Genomic DNA, 17,658 nt, shown 5'->3' with positions numbered 1-17,658 from the left:
AAACTCCCTATGGTTCTAAGAATCCGATGTGTGTGGCTGTGTGTGTATGTGTATTTATATGTTTGTGTATCTGTACATAGAGATATACACATACATATATACACATTAATTTATTACATTTATTCGAATATTCTCAATGTCACTAGGCAAAATGAGTTATAATGGGGGAAATCCTAATATCTTTGGATTGCAAAGTGAATCATTATTTGTGAATCATAATGCCCATTATTTCAGATATATGTAATTATACACATAATAAATCACCTTGAACAAAGTTTGTTGAAGCAGGGCTCTTCTTCCCTTTTGGGGAATCACTAAGATTGAAGTTGGTATTGCCCATATCTTTTAATAACTAATAGCAGAAGTCATTTATCCATACTAACCCATTTGATGTTGATATTCATTTGACTCATAATTTCCTAGGAATTTATTTCCTCCTCATGAGTTTGAACCTGGTATTTGACATATTTTGTTCAAATATGGTTGAGAAATGGAGATGTTGTAATGTCCGGAGTAGAAGAATCTCTCACAGTTACAGCTCCTTTCTTTAGGAACACAATAATTATTAGCTTCAATTTTTTAACAAAAAATAAGCATATGCTAACTCTGGGGACAAATACTGTGGAAATGCCACATTTAAAAAATGGATTAGCCAAGGTATCCAAGTGTAATTTTCCTCTTAGGATCATAAAACCTCCCACTTCGATGCCCCATAAGTTTCTGCATTGTCATTTTCTTCTGAAGTTTAATCTTGCCCACTAGCAGTCTTGACAACCCTCTGACACTGACCTTGAGATCTAATCCCAAGAAAGGCCTACAGATTTGAACATGAGGGAATGTCACAAGGGAAAAGTTGATAAGTTTATTATTTAATGTAGTCATTCCTGCCCATAAAAAGCTTGAAATCCCTCTCCAATATTTCTGCTTGGTGTTCTTCAGCTTTTGGTGATAATACCTAATCTAAGTAACTTCCTTCCCCTCTCTCCCTTTCCCCCCACTGTATTGAAGAATAGTTGAAATAATCCCTATGTCCAATGTAGCTAATATTCCTTTCTTAAGACTTTTACCTATGACTCCCATGTTTTTTTGACAGAATGATATCCTGTCCCCTTAAGAGATATAACTAGAATTTTTTTTCTACATTTTTTTCCTATTTTCCCCACATCCAAGAAAAACGACAATTAGGATGTTAATAATTTGCTTCAGTGTTCTTCTATAGTTGGTATGTATAGTTTATCTTTGAATGTTCAAGCTCAAAGTCATCTTTGAAACCTTTTAGCTCTACTTCTTCATCTTATAATGAGGAAACTGGTCCAGTGAGGTGAAATGACTTAGCTGATGTCACAAAGCCAGGTAGTGGTAAAATCAAGAAAAGGATTCAGATCTCCTGTTTACTAGTCCAGTATTATTAGTCCAACCTGACTTCCTTAGAAAGGACTTTAATCTAGAACCTCAATTCCCTTTTGTAAATTTACTGAAACATTGGACTTGGCAATATTCAAAATATAGATTGAGATATGGCAAGTCTAAGATACCAGTGATTATTACTGTCTTTAATGCTCTCCCAAAACACTTAGCATTTTTGGGCTTACTGCTTAATACATCACATAAATGCTTATTTTAAAAATTCTCTGTTATTGTTTCTCATTAATTTGTTTCCCATCTGAAACCTTATGGGAAAGTTGACTCCATTACTTCCTGAAAATAGTGCAATTTCACATCCAAAAGTCATATGGAATAATGTGCATTTGTTGCCATTAAAGAAGATAACATGTCAGGTAGTTTAGTTCTGCAAAATTAATACCCAATTTCTTGGGCATTGTAATGGCTTTTTGCCTTAGCTTATCATTTGCTTCTCTCTTTGATTGCAAAATTAAAACACACACATTCGTTTATAAATGCTTCAAAAATTCTCTGTACTTTTGTCTTTTCCCCTTTCCAGTGTAGCAGTAACTTCTGTGCTATAATTCTACTAATGCATGAATCAGGGAAGTAACAAATTTCAGTGCTTTAAAAATGTGTGTGTATAAACATTGATTAGGGGTTAGAGAGGGCTAAATATTAAAATTCTAATTATTTTTTGCAATCATTTGCAAATTGAATTTTTTTAAAGCAAAGTTTTCCTTCATATTATGGGACACATGGTAAATTCTGATACAATGAACACATGTTCAAAGTGACATGGTATTATGGCAGTACACTTTTGTTCATGCTTCCTTTAGTGTGAAAATACTGATATGGACTTTTAGATGTTGTTCTCCCAGTAACCCCTTTCTACATACACTTTATTTTAAAACTTTTTACACCTAAGAAGGAAACTTAGCAGTACTATGTAATAAATAGGCATGTTCCTGTTATAGAGGAAGAAAATAATTTCCTTTAAATGGATCAGCAGACTAACTGTGGCCTATGTGGGATATGAATTTGACATGAATATTTTGATATCAGATTGCCATTCCTTTGTTTTATTTCTGCCTTGGAAAAATTGAAGCACTTGCAGCCCCTCTCTGGCACCTAACAGTTTAAAGGTTGGTATGCTTTTGCCATGTATTGATTTCTTAAGTTTGTGATTTGTTACACTTCCTTTTCTATTGTTTTTTTTAAAATCCCCCTGGTATGAGTGTGGGCAAGGCCTTAACTTTAAGTTCTTTGCAGCTTATGACATTTCGCCACTCTCCTTTTGGAGTCCTCAGAAACAAGTGGTTAAAAAACCCTAACAGATTGAAAATAATTTCAACTGGAAAAATAGTATCTTTAAGTATCTGCTGTAAATCAAAATATATATGTTTTAGGGCAGATTATGTTTTGATGGTCTGGGAAAAAATGACATTTCAGTTAATGTGCATTTATTTTTTCATCAAATATTTTCCCTTTGTGCCTTTCTTCCTTTTCACTTAACATTGTTCATTCGTACTATGCCCCTGGACTTGGATTTCTATTAAGGGAGGGCAAATCTTTTCCAAGAATATTTGCTAAGGGAATAATGAAAAACTTCCTAGAACCTTTTGTGTTCATTACTTTTTACTTATTAGATTTGATCTGCCAAGACAGATTGCTCTAGTGAGGAGTTTGATGCTGCTCGCCAAAGCAAACTGCTTTCATTAAATATGAATCTTCTTTTACAAGTATTTACATTCTTTCATACTCCAAATAAACTGAAGCTTTGACCCTAGTTTTCTCCCCTGAATTGGTAAGTTATTAGTGTAAAAATTTGCTGCAATACGTTTTCAATATATAACCTCTAGTAGTGTGTTTCAACTCAATGGTTGTTGGACAAAAACTGCATGGTAAGAAATAAACAGTTCAAACTAATGTTTGTAGATGACCTAGGAATTGTATAATTCTTAGGAACCTCTGCCCCTTCCTTGTTACTTCGCTACAACCACAGAAGATGCAGGAAGGAATTGCACAGGACTGATGATCATGTTCTTTTATAGTTTATTTCATCACACAAAGTGACAAAAACTATCACAACCCTTGATGAATCCAATCTGTTTCAGGACCTTTTCTCAAAACCTTTCAGCTTGCCTAGAACATGCTAGAGTTTGGGCTTCTCTGAAAGAACCATTGGGAGTCCTGAAGGTACCTCTATGCCATGATGAAACATCAAATTTGAACTTTATTGAGGAGATAGATTTCCTTAGGAAGAAAGCCAAATCCATGACATTCTTACTGAAAACTAAAAGAATTACAGAAGTTGCAACTAAACGAAGAAATAACAGATTCTCCTTTTCAGGTTCTCTTTAGGGTTGATAGAATTGGTTATGCCCCAAAATAAGAAGAATATAATTTAATGGTGGTACTTGGCCATATCACCTTGTAATATTAATGGCCAATATGAGGAAACAGAACTCTATGAAGATAACTGCAGCTCTTATGCCAACATCTATTACAGAGGATGAAGTAGAGAAAATCTATGAAGAAAGTGACAAGATTCTCCCAATTGAGTGAATGTATAAGTAACTTACATTTAGTAGTTTCATTGCAAACTATTAACAACAGGGAAGACAACAAAAAACTCTTTGGGGAAAATTGGCTCAGGACTAAGAAATAAGAAGAAAAGATATTAATTGATTTTATGATCAATCTCATGTCTGTACACCAGGAAGCTATATCTATATCTCATTAATACTTTCAAATAAAGTCTTGAAAAGTGCTAGATGGAACAAGAACTAAACAGCATCATATAAGTGAAGTTGATTATCAAAATATAGAGAACAGCTGATTAAAGAAAGAAGTTTTTTAAAAAACAACTCTATGTGTAGTCATCAAATTAGGAAAAAGTCTAAAGATAAACAACTCATATAAGTGATCCTTGCAGCTCAAACTTGACTAGATAAGCTGTCTACTCTAAAAAATGTGAAATGAGCAAAACTTAACATTTTTTCCAGCTTCTGTTGTTTCTTTAGAGAATCTTAAGTGGTGGATGCCCAGAGATGATCAGAAACCACTCGACCAGAAAACATGTAATAACTTTAAGTCGAGACATGGCAGACAGGCAGCACAGATTTGAAATGAAGAAAAGTTTTATTATAATATAAGTAAGATGATGGAAGATAAACAATTTAGCCTTAAAAATTAATTGGAGAAACCTACAGAAAGCTTCACCTGAGATTCACCTAACCAAGTTAATCCAGAAATCATTTGAAGATGAAACCAGGAGATTAATGAACACCTGCACAGTGAAACAGAACTACAATAATTTTCATAATGATCTCTTTCCATTGACAGCAGTGAGAACTACATATTTAGCTCTGCTACTTCTATATCCAGTGTACTGTGGGATAGTAGCAATAGCACTTAGGGAGATGAAGTATTGAAGAATGGCTAGGTTAAAGACATCAAGAAGTCTGCACTGGAAGAAACAATTTGAAAGCCATTCAGGAATCTATTTTCAAGGTATCTTGAAGGAATTTTTTTAAATGGAAAAGATCCCAGATAATGATGCCATCCCCCCCAAAAAAGAACAAGAACTTTCCCCATAAAATCTTCTTTGTCATGATGAGGGATGGGTGGGGTATCTTTTATTTTTTTCTTTTGTTTCATTTCCAGCCAAAGTGTGAATTAGTATAGTAGTGTAGTGTATGGCTGCAAATTATTGTATCTCAAAATACAGAAAGAGTCAAAATTTCAGAAAGCCTAGTAATCAAACAAGAAAGTACGTGATTAGACTAGCTAGGGTATAGTAATTCCATCTCTGACCTGCATTTGAGAAATTACTTAATACATTTTAGAAAATTACAAAATTTGAATGACTCAAAACAGGTGTGGAAAGAAAAATATCTGAAAACCAAATAGTATTATTGAACTAAACTTGAAATGTAAAAACTAGAAAATCTAAAATGAATGCAAAAGAAAAGGCTTGGAAATTAGAGAAATGGGTAAAATATGAAATAAAAAGATGATAAAAATAAGGCCTGGTCTTTATTATAAAACAAAAATCACTAAACCAGCTAGGTGGTAGTGGAATGAAGAGCACTGGACTCAGATCCCTGGGATAAAACAAAAAGAAATCTCTCTTGCAGAATATTACAATTATTGATGCAAAAACTATGAGTGAAATCTTAATAGAGAGGTTTTTGCAGGACTAATAGAGGATAGAGAAATTCCTCTTTATCTCCAAAATGCATAAAATTTCTGGTTAACCTGCCAAGCCACACATAGGATTTACATAAATACAATTGAGATCTAAAGGAAAATTAAAAAGTAAAAGACAGGATATATGTAGCACAATGGATTGAGTGCCAGATCCGGAGTTGAGAGAACCTTTGTCCAAAATGGGCCTCAAGACATTACCTATGTGACATATTCCTTGCCTTTTTGCCTTAATAAGAGCTGTTAATAGGCCAGAAAGTAAGGATTTTTTTTTATTAAAAAGCAGTAATCAAATATGAGGAACATAATAATATATTTCAAGCTACTATGAAGCAGTGATCATTAAAAAAATTTTATACTGGTGGGAAAAAAAAAGAAAACTAGATCTGTGGGAAAAAAAAAAACACAAGAAACAAGCAGGACTAGAAGCAGGTGAACAACAGCATTCCAGTATGGTGAAACTAAAAAACAGATAAGCAAAACCAAACAACTGAGGGACTGATTCCCTATTTGAAGAGAACTGCTAGGAAAACTGAAAAACATTATGACAAAAATTAGTTTGATTTATTCCTTGTGCCATATACCATAATGGGCTTCAAATGGTAAGTGGCTTAAATCACTTAATGTATTGGTGCTGGGGTGAAAAGGAGGTTCATTTCACAAATATGTCAAGGGAAATTTCTCAACAAAACAAGGGATCAATTTATCCATAAGATCTGTAATTGTGGTTTATATAAAAAGCTTTGTGAGAGCAAAATGAGTGAGAAACTTTGAATAGGGCAAAAATTGCCTAATATCCAAGGTATTTAGAGAATTGATATACAAACCAAATATACAAACCAAAATGTCATTCCTCCATTAGAGTAAGAAATGAGTTGTCCAGGAGATAGTTGCAAACTGCCAATAACCAAATGTGCTCAAGGAAAACTAAAATAACAGATTTCGTCTCACATCCATCCAACAAACTGTCAGTGACTAAAGAAGGGAATCTTTACCTGTTGGAACTGCTGTGGAAAGAGATGTAATAATGCACTATTGGTGGAAAAGTGAACTAATCCAACCATTCTGGAAAACAATTTGTAAGAAAACAATTTGCAAGAAAAGTGACTGAACTCTTACCATTTAAACCAGAAATTCTATCCTTCAGAATATAACATTCAAAGGAAATCATAGGCAAAAAGGAAAGTCCTATGAATGCCAAATGGTAGCAAAGACCAATGGCTGAATATATATTCTTGAATGATGAATGTAATGCAATATTATTGCATCTTGAGCAATAATAAATGTGAAGAATTCAAAGAAACAGGATGACTCATGTGAACTGCTACAGTGAAGAAAATAGAACCAGGACAATATAAACATTAATTAGAGTAAATGAAAATAAAAATTAAATGTAATTCTAATTTTGGAGAAGAAACTAAAATAAGCCTCTCTCCTTAATATGGATAGGTGAGGCTTGAGGAGAGTATGGATCTGGAATGTTGCATTGTGTGTGTTTGTGTGCACACGCATACATTTGTGCATGTGTGTATTTCAGTTTTGCTTAATTGTTAGAACCAACAGTCAGAGGGGTGGTTGTAGTATCTAGAAATGACTATGTTGTAAAAATAGCATCAAAAATGTTAAAACACAATGTGACAATAATGTTCCAGATCATATAAGAGAAATGAAAATTAAAACAGCTCTAAGATTTTACTTCATATCCTTCAAATTGGCGTGAATGATAAAGAAATAGTATTGGAGGAGCTATGGAAAAATTAATACACTGTGGAGTTTTAATTATTCAAGAAAAGTCACTAAATTGTTCATACTCTTTGACCCACCGATCCCACTTCTGGATGAATATTGACGAATTCAAAGACAAGTGCCCCATGTAAGCCAAAACATTCGTCAGATGTTTTTCGGTAATCAAAAACTAGAAGCAGTGGTTGCCCATTAATTGGGAAATGGATGGTTAAATTATAGTACTCTCTAGTGGCATGCTACTGTATCCCCTTAAAAAATGGTAACTGAGGAATTCTGAGACTTGAGAAGACTGACAAACTTATGGGTGCAGAAATAAGGGAACAAATATGCACAATAATTACAATAATATAAATGAAAAGAACATTAAAATGTTGCCAAAAATCATTCATTATGAGAGACATGTATGACTACAAAAGTTTGTTCACTTATATCAAGGATGAAAACCAACAGATGAACAGTGTATTACATGGATACAACCAAGGTAGTTATAGAATCACACGAAGGCCTCATACATTTAAATGGACCTTCTTTGGAGAATTTGTTCTAAGATAAAAATTGAACAGGATGAGAAGGTTGTTTACATCTCCCACTAATCACAGGAATCCTTGAAATAATAGATCCTTAAAAGGGTCCATGGTTGACTTGCCACCCCAACCTCAATTACTTATAAATTAAATAGTTTGAAAGAAATAATAAGGAAATGAACAATTGATAAAAGAATATATATATTTTTAAACCCTTACCTTCTCTCTTGGAGTCAATACTGTGTATTGGCTCCAAGGCAGAAGAGTGGTAAGGACTAGGCAATGGGGGTCAAGTGACTTGCCCAGGGTCACACAGCTAGGAAGTGTCTGAGGCCAGATTTGAACCTAGGACCTCCCAGCTCTAGGCCTGGCTCTCAATCCACTGAGCCACCCAGCTGCCCCTCAAAAAATAATTTTTTAAAAATGTCTGAGGTATGGATTTTGAAGTTTCTCATAATTCTAACCAAAGCGGATTATTTTGTTGGATTCTTCAAGGACCTGTTATTTTCTGATTATTATAAATGGAATTACTTCACATCTTATACTTATTAAAGTCAATGTTTTATGCTAAATAAAATTCACACAGCCTTAAAAGAGTTAATATGCCTTCCCAAAGGGCCTGGCAGCCAAGGAGTGACTTCAGTACAGAGACATTTCTAGTTCATTGTGTCCAAATAAAGTAATACAACTAGAAAAAAATATCCTAGAAGGCATAAAATAAATGTGTAAACTTGTCTTTAATTCAAAGGAATACAATAGGCATGATAAGTCTTTCCTGTAGTTTCTTTCTGAATTTAGAAAAGAAATAGTTGTCTGACATTTATGTTGATGACCAACCCCCAATATATTTATTGCATCAGGGATTCTTTTTAAAGAGTGGTTTGTTGAGGAAATTTTTCTGTATTAGAGACTTGTGGTTTAGGGATTTTTAATAAGAGTATATTCATGGCAATGTGAATGCATTTGCTTCCTCCAGGGTTGACATTACCTTTCCTTAGTAGCCATCTTGTCTTCAAAATTTCTGACTACACAGAAATTGAACAGCAGGAACTGGTAGTAGAAAATGAGGCAAATATTCCAATGTGCTCATCAACTAGCCTCAATGCCCACTTTGAAATCTGCATTGTTAGTTGTCTTTACTTTTATGTAAGAAACTACTCTGCAGGGGTGGAGAAAGCCAAGGAATAGCAAAGTAATTTTTTTCAACTACATCGTAAATTATTAACTACTTAACGTGCCTTAACTACAAATGAGCATCCCTACACATGTTTTTTGGTGGTCTGCCTTAATATCGATCCTTGGGAGCCTCCAAGCACCTAAAAGCTGTTTGACAGAATACTCAGATAAAATGCCAAGTTGACAGCCTATATTGAAAACTGCAGGATCTCCAGAAGAATGAGTTGAACGGTCTGTGGTGAATGCTAGTAGTTTGTTAGCATGGTAGATATTAGAAAACTCATTTTATTCTTCATTCTAAACATGAAGTCATTAACATGTTTGAAAAAGCTAAGGGGGGAAAGTACCTCTTATGTATTCACTAAGATTTTCTTGTAGTAATGGCAAAACATGTTGATTTCCTTATGTTTTTTTTTAATTTTCAAGATATTATTGCCTCTAAAATATGATGTGTAACCTCACAACTGATATGTATTGAATGCATACTGTGAGCAGGGAATGAAAATGTGTAAGTAAGCATGCATTTGAGAGTATTTGCTAAACTGCCAAAACTTAGAGAAAGGCACATTTTGAAGTGCAGGTTCATTGACTAAAAATGTATGGGTGGGCCATTGTTAAAGGAAATAAAAATAAGTGAGGGGAGTTGAATCTTTTTCAACTCCAGAGAGAACTAGGTGTGATTCTCTATGGTCTGGTAAGTCCAGTTCTTTTTTTGTGTGATGTGTAGTTATCAATAAAGGACACTCTAGCAAAGAGGTTCGTACCTGTGTGTTTCATTAGAAGTTTCGACATCCCATCTTCCCTGGAAACTTTTTGGCACCATTTAGCCTTTTACAAAGCAAGGCTTTGCCTTTCTCCTCATATTTTATAAAGACTTTGACCATTTTTGTACTGGTAAGTCCAACCTTAATAAATTCAACCCTTTATAAAGCCAAAGGATGTGTGATGGGGTGTATGGAGATGCTTACATATCAAGATAACAATTCCAGGAAAAAGCAGCTTGAGAGTGTAAAGAATAAATACTATTAGAGGCAACGGTTTTTTTCTTTTGAATTTAAAATAATGAAAACTTAATAAAGCATTTAATAGCTTCATCACTCTAATCTGTTTAAGAACTGATTAGCCTCAAACCATGTGATGCAGTTGTAAGTTATAGCATCATTGAAGAAGCTAGGGTATAGAATAAATCAATGGCAATGGCAGTGAAATGAAGGTTCTTAGAAAGGAAAATAGCTCTCATAATCTGTCCTGTGAAGAAAATAATCCTGAACCCAACTTTTAAGTGATGGGAGAAGAAAATTTGAACCTTGTGAATGGAACAATAAATTTAGAAACAAGAAAACACTAATCCAACTTTTTAAAAAGCCAAATCATTTCAACTCTATTGCTAGTATGATTAGTCATGTAGCTATGAAAAATATAACTTCCCCTACTCCCACCCTGGACAAACAGCTTATTCAGTGGACATAGAAAGAGCCACAGAAAGCAGTATTTTGAATAATCAGTGCAGTAATACTAGAAGTGATAAAATAGCTATAAGTTTGCAACTAGAGGGTAGTAAGTAAGCATTAATTGGGCTTTATGTGTGATCAGCTTAAAAAGAAGGCAAATAGCAAGTACATTATGTTTTATATCAAATCTTGTTGACTTGAGCGAAAGTTTTCTGCCTTTATCACAATCAGTTCTTATAAATTCTTATAAAAGGTCTTATAAAAGAAGACAATATTAATTACTTATTAAGGACTTTAAAATAGGATCTTAGTAATATAGATTTAGCAGGAAGGGGTCTTGGAGGTTATCTAATCCGATCCTCTCCTTTAGCAGATGAGAAAAATTAGGCCCAGAGAGGTGAAGTGACTTTGTGGTCACACAGGTATAAGAGAGCCAGTATCTGAACCCCGGTTCTCAGACTCCCAATCCAACACAACTATAGGGGCTTCCTTTGCTCTCTTAAGCAACTTCAATTTCTTAAGCAAACAAATAGTTAATCCAGTCAAACTCCAGTATCATGGGAAGTACATTCCAAGACCTACCGGGGATGACTGAAATTGTGGATAGAAGCAAACATTTGTTGACCCCATATATATGTGCTCTTCTTGCTCCTACCTTTCAGCTTGGTGCTCAGCAATTCTTTTTTTTTTTTTAAACCCTTACCTTCCGTCTTGTCAATACTGTGTATTGGTTCCAGGGCAGAAGAGCGGTGAGGGCTAGGCAATGGGGGTTAAGTGACTTGCCCAGGGTCACACAGCTGGGAAGTGTCTGAGGCCAGATTTGAACCCAGGACCTCCAGTCTCTAGGCCTGGCTCTCAATGCACTGAGCTACCCAGCTGCCCCCTGGTGCTCAGCAATTCTACCCCTCCACAGAAAAAGGAAAAAAAAAACTTTAAAAAGTGAAAGCAGAAGAGATGCTTCTGGCACATTGGGGGATATTTGCAGGTGGACCTCTGATCCTTTGTGGTTGACCATGGATTAATGAAATCTTAAAAAACAAAAACAGGGGATAAGGGGACTCTATTACAATGCAAAGTTTAGCTCTAATTCCAACCAGTGTTAGCTAATGGTTCCTCGTTGCTGCTATGTAGTATAAACACTGAAGTCAGAAATGGAAAGATTTTATTTAGTAAAGGTATTGATTGAGAAAGAAAAGCAAAAGAGGTAGAGCTGAAAAAGTTTAGCCCCATCCCCAAATGATAAAGGTTGAGGGCAATTTATTTGTGAGCAAACTGCAAAAATAAAATGTTAGCAATGAAAATATGTATGAGAAACAAATTACAAGATTCAGATACTTTCCCAAGGATGAATTTGGGTACCAGTAACAGTGTCAGAAAATAGTTGTTAATATCAGGATTTGGTATGAGGTTCTACATGGATTATGAAAGAAATGGGGTGATCTATTCTCTTAGAGAAAAGTAACACCTGCTTGAGCAAAATTAGGAAAGAAATAACTGGAATAATTAGGAAGAACACAATACAGTAAAATGGACTAATAGAATGAGAGAATTGGAAATGTACTAAAACTATAACTTGAAAAGAGTTTTTAGTTTTTTTAAAAAGAATCTGTGATAGAAGACATAATTATTAAATCACAAAGTGAGCCCCGACATTTTCTCAATCTTAGCTAAACATTTAAATATTCTGAATTTCATCACACCTTTTCCTCCAAAAAGGACAAATGTCTGGCCTTTTTGAATATAATTGCCCAGGCTTTGATCTCTAAACATTTCCTGGGTTCCAGAAGCAGCTGCAATTTGGGCCATGTTTATTGTCAAACTGAAAATATTTCCAGGAATCATGTTTCATTTACTTTAACATCTACAGTGATTCAATATGTCAAAGCACTTGGCTATTGGTAATAGTGTCCTTTTTGCTCACACCTGTGTAGTTTATATCAAGTATCAGGAAGACCTGGGAATTCCTACACCAACTCATGTATGACTTAATTGATAAGTTCTGGGGCTGGGGCTCAGCAGGCTTCAGTGACTTTGCTCACAATCACACAGCTTTTAGCATTGTCACATGCAGAATTTCATCTGAAGTTGGCTTGACTAGCACTGTATCATCCATTAAGCCATGCAAAGATGTCAAGACAGAAATGATCAGAATCCCCCTTCTCCCTCCTTTAGTAAGTCTTTTGAAAAACAAACATTCGTTGTCTTAAAGTAGTTTGGTCAGCATGCGCCTTGTCACACTACCCCAAACCTAGGAATTTTAACCAAGGTATCAATTCTTGAAGCAATTGGCAATCATTGTGACACACTTTTGACTACTAGATGTCATAACTTTTTATCATCAGCCTGGGTGGAAGTATGTTATTGATTTTAATCTAATTGTCAGGGTTTTATTTTTCTCTGAACCCTACCCATTTTTTGTATGCCTTTCTCTTTCTCTTTTTCGTGTTCTTTTTTACTCTGCATAGTGTGAATTCTATACAATTACAGAGTTTTTAAAACAGTCCAAGGCAGATTTCTGCTCTTCTGAATCCATTCTGGCTTTGGGCCAGAGGAAACAGTAATCAACGTCCATGAGGATCAAAAATTGCTTAAGGATATCATTGGGAATGTTGGTGTTGAAATAGATTCTTCTGGATGATTAAACACAAAATCCTGAAAAGCAATATGACTTCAATGGTAAATTCAACAACATTATTAAGGTTTAGTTTCGCCTAAATATGTAGACAATTAGCTATGAAATATAGATGATATATGAAAGTTCTACATAGTTGAGTGTGGAAGTGCCTGGGAAGCACTTGCAGATCCTCCTCAGTTGGAAAGGCTTCATCTATAGACTCAGGAATGGATTAGGTCATCTGAGGACCAGCCTAACCAAGTTTGGAGAGGCTCATCAGCAGGATGTCTTCAGGGTTATGAATTGTTTGATCCTACCAACTCTTTATGTTATGGAAAGGGTGTGATCTATGTCTGTGGAAATACACTAATGAAGTCACAGATTTTTGAAGTATTAGAGCAGCAGAAGAGGATCCAAGAAGTCAGTTGAAATTCTTTGTGATTTTTGCCAGCATAAATCTAGAAATCCATGAACTTTTTTGGGGGTAGAGGAGGTTGTAATTGGTGCCTGGGGCTTTGTTCATGGGGGAATGTACATTGTCATCTCAACATTTTATTTTTTTGCTCTTCCTCAAATGGAAAGGGAAGAGTTCTAAAAACTCTTAAGACTGAAGGAGTTGATTAGCAATCTTTCACAATCTAGATCAGGTTTTTGTAGCTATATATGCTATAAGAAAAGATCTTTATAAATATTCCTTGTAATAAACTTCCTGCATGCATCATCATGTAACTGCCTGCTTTTAACTGATTGTTGGGTATTAAAGCAGAATAAACAGCACCAGCAAGACTATGGAATGCTGTTGAAGGAATAAACAAATGTAAAATGTTTGAGGAGAGTATGTATGTGTGAATATGTCCAATCTGGGATAAAAAGCTGCCTATTATACCTTAATGGAAAGAATGAGCAGTTCGTTAGCAGTATTTTGGTTGCTAGAAGAGCATAACCTCCTCAGCTCACACTCAATAAGTGTTCCCAACAGAGAAAGTTACATGGCAGAAACAAGAAAATGCAATAAAATCGAATTCTTCTGTTGGCTCAGTAGATATGTTTATACATTCTTCTTTTCTTAGCTCTGTGGTTAGGGAATACTTTCTGGAAGGACTATGGTGTGCAGAAATGGTTTCAATTTTGGTTTGTATACATCATCTAATTGAATTGTCTCAGGGACAAGGTTTACTGCCCTAGAGGTGCTTTTGTTTTAGTCTTTAAAATTCATGCTAATGAATTTCAGGTTTGGGACTCAAAACAGGACCTCTTTGGATGAGCTAGTTATATGAACTTGTAATCATTTCCCATGAATAACTCAGTAATGCAAGTTCTCAGTAGACATTGTGCTCAGTTGCCCCGTTTATATAATATGGAATGATTGACTGTGCTCAGAGGTTTTGCTTGTTTTAAAACTTCAATTGAACATGTTTTTCTAAAGGTTTCATAGCTGGAAAAAGTCAAGGGATGTTTGACTGCAGTTGGAGAAGCAAGGCACTTGGGGAAGTTGGTTTTTCCCCCCCTAAACTAAAACATAACCTTGAAAGATTGGTTTTTAGAAGCCCATCTGTCTTTATGCTTTTTTACTTAAAGAAAAGGGGCCTAAGTTCTTCATGTTTGCAAAATCCAACAAATATTTAAGCTGGCCTCAATGAAAGTTTTCATTTCACCTGCTACAGCAATGCCAGAGGAAGCAGCAGAGGGTGGCAACAGAAGGAGGATGGGGCATACAGAGGTGGGGGGAGGATACTGAAGATACAGACTAATTAGAATTACAGACCTCAAACCGAGTGACAAGCCTATGCTACTTTGTGAAATGGTCAGCTTTGCAGAGGACTTGCCTCTGGGAACTTTGGGTGAGTCATCAATTTGTGGCAGGCCAGAATGTTGATTTCATCCAATTCTTCTGTCTGTCCTCATGATAGGCAGTGGACAGGTCACTGTGGAGTAGTCAGGGTTCCATCATCCCTTGCATAACAGTGACTAAATGCTAAAACCACCCTAGCGTGGATTTCTGGTGTGACTCAGACCACACCAGGTGGACCCAATCAGTGTGTTAACAGTAGCCTTTGAGCTCTGGTTTTCTCTTCTTTGTTGCAGAGGTGGCCTCGAGAATACCGTAGTACACAGCGTGCAGTGCCGCCAAGCTCCTGAGATCTTTGGTGAAAGCCTTGTTTGCAGTGGGGGATTGTCATCACCAAAAGCTACCTCCCTGGGCATCAACTGCAGTGGATAACTAGAGACTTTTGATAGCCCCTGGCTGATTGGCTGTTTTCCAGCTGATAGTAGTGAGTGAACTGCAGTGCATTTAAGGTCTGTGACACTGTAAAGTCCAGTTAAGTTCCTGCGGCAAGTTGATCTGAAGTGCTATGTAAGTGTGTCCTGGATCCCTCAGCTAAAGTACTAGGTACTCCCCTACATCTGGGGCCTTAGCCAATGCTGGATATCACTGGCTATTACCACACGGTCTCTCTATCCCACAGAGGTAGGATACTTTTTAAAAAATATATCCATTGTGGACAACCTAGAAATTCGATACCCAGCTGAGCAGTATCACCAAGACCAGGATAGAAGTCCTTGGAATCCTTAATGAGTTCCAAATACCCCATGTAAGTTAACCCTGCATAACACACATGTGAAGCTGACCAGTTGCATTTAACTGATGCAATTTCATAGTATTAAATCTCTTGAGACTCAGGGAAGAGAATACTGGCAAAGAAATGGCATTAGTCCCATTTCTTTTTTTGCTTTCCCATATGAATAAAGCAATATTCTTTGTCCTTTTATGCAAATGCATGTTAAGCCCAGGCCAGTGTCTTTCTGGCACATTATTCCACATTTCTTGTCATGAAAAATGACAGCTCTCTTGCTCTAGTAGATTCTTAATTCCGAAGTAGCTCCTGTGGACAGCTGGAAGATTTGAATATCTCAGGAATGTCACTGTCCAGTTTTGAAATGATTTTATAAATGGGTTTCTTCCAGGAAGGGTCTGAGTCTTTTCCTGCTGTGACAGCATTGAAGAATTCCTGCAGTGTCAGGCTCGCAATTTCCAGGAACTGGTCTGGGACCTGTCAAGGCACAGAAATGAACGAATGACAAGGCCACCACACACATTACACAATATACATTCCATGGTGAGTGTTGGGGTGGGCGTCACTGGTCTACTGAGGAAGGCACCAAGGAACCGAGATCCTCCCTGAATTTTGTGGGAATAAGCTCCAGGATCCCCTTCAACAGGCACCAAAGAATAAATACAAACTAAACAGTGGCAAAAACAAGAATCTTCTGTGAGCACACCAGAAACATTTCAGGTTACCATATTTATAAATCACTTACAGGTGGGCTGGCATTTTAGTAAGCAAGTGTTGCTTACTTGCTTTCATATAAAAATTTTGTGGTTCATACAAGGCTTTTTTCAGTGTTTTTTTTAATAAGCCTGATATAAAGACTATATCCAAGTAATGGTACCTTTGCTCATAGCCAGACACTCCCAACTCCCTAACTCCTTTCCTTCCAGGCTAACATGAGTATCTCAGAGTTCCTTGGTTCCAGAGCCAGCTGGGAGGCAAGGTCAGAATTCTGATTCAGACCAGACCATAGAAAGTGGACCCAAATTCCTAGATTGTCTCCATGAATGATCAGACCCCACCTGTTAATTCTGGGCTAGCGGACCTGGGGCTTCATCTGTCTCTGCATGCCAAATGGTTGTCCCAAAGTTTAGAGATGTGGCATTAACCTTTTCACACAAATTGTTACACCTTTGTTTTTAAGTAAACGTGAATAAATCAAGTAAGCATCCAAAACAGCTTTGCCATTCCATGTACCAGCCAAGAGACTTCTTAAGAATCAAGTTGATAGGGTCAGCTAGGTAGCACAATGAATAGAGCACCAAGCCTGGAGTACCTAGTTTCAAATGTGGCCTCAGACATTTTCGAGTTATGTGACCCTGGGCAAGTCACTTAACTTTGACTACCTAGCCCTCACTGCTCTTCTGGCATAGAATTGATACTAAGACAGAAGGTTTAAAAAAAAATAAAGAAGAAGTTGATGTAAGCAGGAGGAAGGCAGAATTATTTGAGGGAATCTGAAGCATAGAAGAGCTCCTCAGTTCTTTATGACTTCAAGGGATTGATTTTACTTCTCTGGGACTATTTCCTTGTCTGTAAAAGGAAAGAATTGAATGAGATGATTCCTGAAGTCCATTCTAGCCCTGAATGACATACTTGGGACAAAAGAAGGAAGTTCTAGGACAGTTCCCTAGTTTCCAAAAATCTTTTGAAATTTTTAATTGACCATCTTGCCAATTGAAGTAAATAATTACCTCACCTCCTTGAGGTAAGACGATAAACTGTGTATAATTGTGTCCAAATATTGATTGAGTGATTGATGAACAAATCAATGAATGGTGTGGTTTTTTAAAAGGGGAGAATTCATTATAGGATCAATGCAGGCTCCCAGAAAACAACATGTTAGTCTAAAAATGAGTTGCCAGTGGTAGATAAGGGATTTGTTTGTTTCTTTGTACAAAAATGGCAATTAGACAAAGCATTTTGTTCAGCTTTACCAC

The 17,658-nt window shown here is 36.1% G+C and overlaps 1 protein-coding gene across 1 annotated transcript in view; it reads left to right on the top strand.

Moving 5' to 3' along the window:
• The window catches only part of YLPM1 (YLP motif containing 1), an 81,602-nt gene extending 64,708 nt beyond the window's left edge, over positions 1 to 16,894 (top strand). The window contains exon 18 of the mRNA XM_056820781.1: positions 15,192 to 16,894. Within this exon, the coding sequence (XP_056676759.1) occupies positions 15,192 to 15,245 (54 nt within the window). The 3' untranslated portion in view covers positions 15,246 to 16,894. The remainder of the gene's footprint in view (positions 1 to 15,191) is intronic.
• Positions 16,895 to 17,658: the final 764 nt, after the last annotated feature.

This window comes from Monodelphis domestica, chromosome 1 (genome assembly GCF_027887165.1).
Source record: "Monodelphis domestica isolate mMonDom1 chromosome 1, mMonDom1.pri, whole genome shotgun sequence".
NCBI classification, from domain to species: domain Eukaryota; kingdom Metazoa; phylum Chordata; class Mammalia; order Didelphimorphia; family Didelphidae; genus Monodelphis; species Monodelphis domestica.
Note: the sequence above shows the minus strand (reverse complement) of the source record. Positions and strands in the feature narration are given on the sequence as shown.